The 4695-nt window shown below is 51.5% G+C and overlaps 1 protein-coding gene across 1 annotated transcript in view; it reads left to right on the top strand.

Moving 5' to 3' along the window:
* The window catches only part of LOC308363612 (poliovirus receptor-like), a gene marked incomplete at its 3' end in the record, with an annotated part of 48297 nt that extends 44176 nt beyond the window's left edge, over positions 1-4121 (top strand). The window contains 7 exon segments of the mRNA XM_080836424.1: positions 3502-3614; positions 3616-3690; positions 3692-3788; positions 3791-3808; positions 3811-3960; positions 3963-4063; positions 4065-4121. Of these exon segments, the coding sequence (XP_080692550.1) occupies positions 3502-3614; positions 3616-3690; positions 3692-3788; positions 3791-3808; positions 3811-3960; positions 3963-4063; positions 4065-4121 (611 nt within the window).
* Positions 4122-4695: the final 574 nt, after the last annotated feature.

Genomic DNA, 4695 nt, shown 5'->3' with positions numbered 1-4695 from the left:
TCGGTGGTTTCTGTCTTGGGCTTCGTCGCTCCCCTCGCCTCTTCCTCTTCCTCTTCCTCAACCCCCCTCCTCGACTGAGGCAGCGGGATCCGGTAGCGCCGGCCCTCACTTCCTCTGTTCGTCTGCCAGCGCTCAGACTGCGCGCGATCAATAAGAGTGCTCGTTTTACACTGTTTCATCAACATGTCTGATCGGGCCTCAACACAGGGTGCGGAAGGAAAAATGGTTGATGCGGGCGAGGGGGTGCGGGTTGAGGGGTGCCGGTGGTGGGAGACGGCTGGCGACGGGGGAAATTATATAGCATTGCCTAGCAACAGTCATCTGAGGAGGATCGACTCCAGACCCACAAGAGTTTGCATTCTTAGAGCTGCAGTGTGTTTGGAAGGAAGAGGACGGGACAGAGAGGCACATTTTGGCTGCTCCGTCTCACTTTTACTGTGTGTGTTGTGTGTGTGTGTGTGTGTGTGTGATTGCTTGTCTGCACGAATGAGTAAGTGCGTGTAATGTTTGTGTGTGTGTGTGTGTGTGATTGAGATTGTGTGTGTGTGTGTGTGTCTGTGTGTGTGTGTCTGTGTGTGTGAGTTGTGCATCATGTATGTTTTGGCTATGAAGGGCCCCATGCGAGAGGCTGCCAGAGAATGAATAATGTAGTGTGGGCCTGTGGAAGCAGGCAGGTCAGTGGTGAGTAAGCAACTCTGAGGTCGGGATCTCACATGGTGCAAGTGTTTCTGTCTCAGTGTGTGTGTACGTGTCTGTGTGTGTGTGCTTGCATGCGCATGTGTTGTTTGTTTGTGTGTGTGTGTGTGTGTGTGTGCTTGTTTGGGCTTGTATGTATGCACATGAGTGTTTGTGTGTGATCCTGTGTGGGAGTGTGTGTGTGTGTGTCAGCAGGGATCTCGGTGTCCTTGTCCTCACCTCTGCAGGGGGAGGTGGAGGTTCACACTGCAGTTCAGATGACTGAGCTCATTTAGATGGAGCTGTGAAGAGCCAAGCAGTTCGTGTGTGTGTGTGTGTGTGTGTGTGTGTGTGTGTGTGTGTGTGTGTGTGTGTGTGTGTGTGTGTGTGTGTGTGTGTGTGTGTGTGTGTGTGTGACATGACCTCCGGGCCTGTGTGGGGATCAGCGTACAGTAACATCACAGGGTGTCAAACACAGCCAAGCTAGCCAGCCTGCCTGTGTGCCTGGTTTGTGCAGTTAGCTGTGGAGTGACTTTATGTGTGTGCAGTTTAGTGCAAATCAGTTGTACTTGCCTGCAGTCTGGTAGTGTGTTTAGAATTTGATTTACACACAGTAGAGCTGTGTGTGTTTATGAGTGTGTGTGTGTGTGTGTGTGTGTGTGTGTGTGAGCCTTGACAGAAGATAGAAGAGAGGCGAGGGGAGGGAGGGGTGTGGAGGAGAGCATGGAGGAGACGCACCGCTCTGCTCAAATGGAGCTCTTTTAGCACCCCTGTCTCACAGCTCCCTGAAGAAAAGCACACTTAATGGGTTGCAGACAGCAGCCTCGTGTGTGTGTGTGTGTGTGTGTGTGTGTGTGTGTGTGCGTGTGTGTGTGTACTCATGCAAGGGTGTTTGTGTGCCCATGTGTCAAGGTGTGCATATTTCAAAAGTGTGTGTGTGTGTGTGTATTTGTGTGTGTGTGTGTGTGTGTGTGCGCCATGGACTTTGTGTATGTGTGCTTGCATCTTCAGAACCAAATCGATTTCTGAGTAACAATGAAGGGAGGCAGGATGAAGGAAACAAAAGACCGAAACCGAAGAGAGGAAACGTTTATCCGTCTCTCTCGCTCTATCTCTCTCTCTCTCTCCCTCTCTCTCTCCCTCTCTCTCTCTCACTCCCCCTCTATATCTCTCCCCCATTTTGCCAGACTGAATCCCCAGTATCACAAAATTGTCATGGAAATGGAGCGGGTTTGTTTTTGGGGAGAGTAGAAAATTGGGCTGGCATATGATACCAGTGGGCCGAGCACACAGCCCTAGAGAACCGTTCTCTGCATGAGGGCCCCCCATTCGACCTCTAACCATCTGGATAGGTGTATCATGACCGTGCAGTTGCGTTAGACTATTCGTTAGGTCGGAGTTTGAGCAGTGGCTCAAATGTGCACAGTTTATAAACCCATGACTGATCCGACATTCACGACTCTGTCAGTGAGCCTCTTGACTCCTGTTGCCTGACTGGTCTGGTGATAATGATGTCATATCCTGTCGGATAACCCTGAGTGATGGGAGGTGAGATCGTTTCACGGACCTGCACTCAGTGAGAGCTAATTTCATTTTCGAGCATCAGATCTATTCCCCACAATCACATCGCCTCAGTGGTCTTGTCTGAAGGCTCTGTGCCTTGTGGCGTAAACATCTCTTATTCTGTTAGTGTTAGTGTGTGTGTGGGTGGGGTGGGGGTGGGGGGTGATGATAGAGGATTTCATGTGTACACGTGTATGTGTGTGTGTGCCTGAGTGAGTGTGTGTGCGTGTGTGTATGTGTGTGTGTGTGTGTGTGTGTGTGTGTGCATGTGTGTGTGTGTGTGTGTGTGTGTGCGTGTGTGTGTGTGTGTGTGTGTGTGTGTGTGTGTGTGTGTGTGTGTGTGTGTGTGTGAGAGAGAATCTGTCCCCCCCACTCAGTGAGCTGTGTGCTCCTTAAAGGCCCTGGGGTCTGGAATTCAGTGAGTGTGTTCTCTGTGAGTGCAAGAATCGGATTTGCAGGAACACACACACATCAGTGGTTAAGCTGAGGCCTTAAGCATGCCACTGGAGAAGGGGTTGTAGTGTGTGTGTGTGTGTGTGTGTGTGTGTGTGTGTGTGTGTGTGTGTGTGATAGAGGAGTGTAGCTGGAGAAGGAGGCTGTTGTTTGACACTTTTTATGGAGGGAGGGGGGGGGGGGTGGTGGTGAGTTGACCATGCTGCTTTATAAATCCAAGAGCACCTCTGTACCACCATGCATGACCACTGAATAGCCACCATCTTCACTCTTCCTCACTAGTCCCTCCGTTAAAATCTCTCCCTCTCTCTCTCCCCCTCTCTGTTTCTCCTGTCTCTTTTACGTCACACTGCCTGACTGGAGCTGTTCATCCGTTGAACAGACGGAGTCTGGTTTGTTGTGTGTTTTCTTCTGCTCTCGTGTGTTGTGTGTGTGTGTGTGTGTGTGTGTGTGTGTGGTGCACGTGCTTTCCTCAATCGACTCAAACGGACGACCGGCATAACTTGGCTCACACCCTAGGACATCGTTACTAACTAACACCCAACTCCGCCCAATCCAGCTCAGCCCGACCCAACCTGGGGACTACAGACACTGTAGCAGTCTATGTAATGTCCACCAAAAGGGGAAGCTGTATTATAGCTGTCCTTGACCACTTTGACATCAGCTCTGGCCACCACAGCTCCCACCCAATGAGTGTCCAGTGAGGGGAAGTGAGGGGAATTAACGAAACAAACAAATGTCAACCAATCCCCTCCTCCCATTTCTCACCCTTGCCCTCCAACTTCCCACCCCTCCCCCCTTCCTCTGCAGAGTCGAGCGAGGACCCTTCCAATGCCGGCGTTCTGGCAGGTGCCATCCTGGGCAGTCTGCTGGCCCTCCTCTTGGTCGCGGCCCTGGTGGGCGTGTTGGTGATGCGCAGCCAGTCGCCAGCAGCAACACCGCAGCTACCCTGGCGACGGCGAGGCGGGCACCTATGGCAACAAGGTCCGCCTCTTCGGTCATGGGCAGCAACACCAGTGGCAACGGCGGCAAGACGAGTAAAAACGGCGGCAACAACAACAACGGTCCCATGTACTCATACCGTGAGGGCGAGCCCGACAACTGGATGAGAAGCCCAATGACCGCGTGCCGGCTGCCGCGGTGACAGCCCTACGCCACATCACATCTTACTAAACGAGCGTGACGAAGCTGAGCGCCGCAAGCTAGAAGCCATGGACGACAGCCAGGAGGAGTACGAGGATGAGGGGGAGGAGGAGGAGGAAGAGGCCAACAGTACGATGGCTATGGCTACCACAACCCCCACCAGCAGCACCCCCACGCCCGGCCCCGCCATGCCCACCACAACGACTCCCAGATTGGCTACCTGGATGACGGACATGGAGTCTCAGCGCGATGGCTCCGTCATCTCCAGGACGGCCATCTACGTCTGAGAGCAGCAAGCATCAGAAGAAGGAAGAGGAGGAGGAGCGCAAGAAAGAGAGGAAGTGAGGATTTGGTGGATGTGCGAATGAGAGAGGTGAAAGAGAGGAATCAACGGAGATCAATCATCCGACACCTGCTGTCCTCCCAACCCCCTCCAAAAACCCCCTCGCTCCCATTTATTTATTCATTGGAATGAGATTATTTGGTTGGATGACGGATCTGCGCTTAGAGAGAGATCACTCCTTAGGCTGTCTTCTGGAAAACTCTCCACACCACCAAAAGAGAAGAAAAAAAAAAGAAAAATACAAATAAATATGAGATGCATCTACACTATAAGGTTCGCTGCTTTCACTTAAGAAAAAATTACAGACAATAAAACAAAAAACAACTAAAGATAATAAAAAAAAAACTCACAAAAAGGGACAAAAAATAATGTCACTGCGTGGCTTGAAAACAAAAGTAATTCTGTAGTTGTCATGGGAACAGGACTTTGACAGACATTGACAGACAACCCCCTGTTGCGGTTTTGCGGGAGGCTCAGACTCTCGTCATTGGTGGCTGCCTCTCTGTTACGACTGTGGA

Source organism: Sprattus sprattus (assembly GCF_963457725.1).
Source record: "Sprattus sprattus genome assembly, chromosome: 4".
NCBI classification, from domain to species: Eukaryota; Metazoa; Chordata; class Actinopteri; order Clupeiformes; family Clupeidae; genus Sprattus; species Sprattus sprattus.
This window is presented reverse-complemented; position numbering and strand designations above follow the sequence as displayed.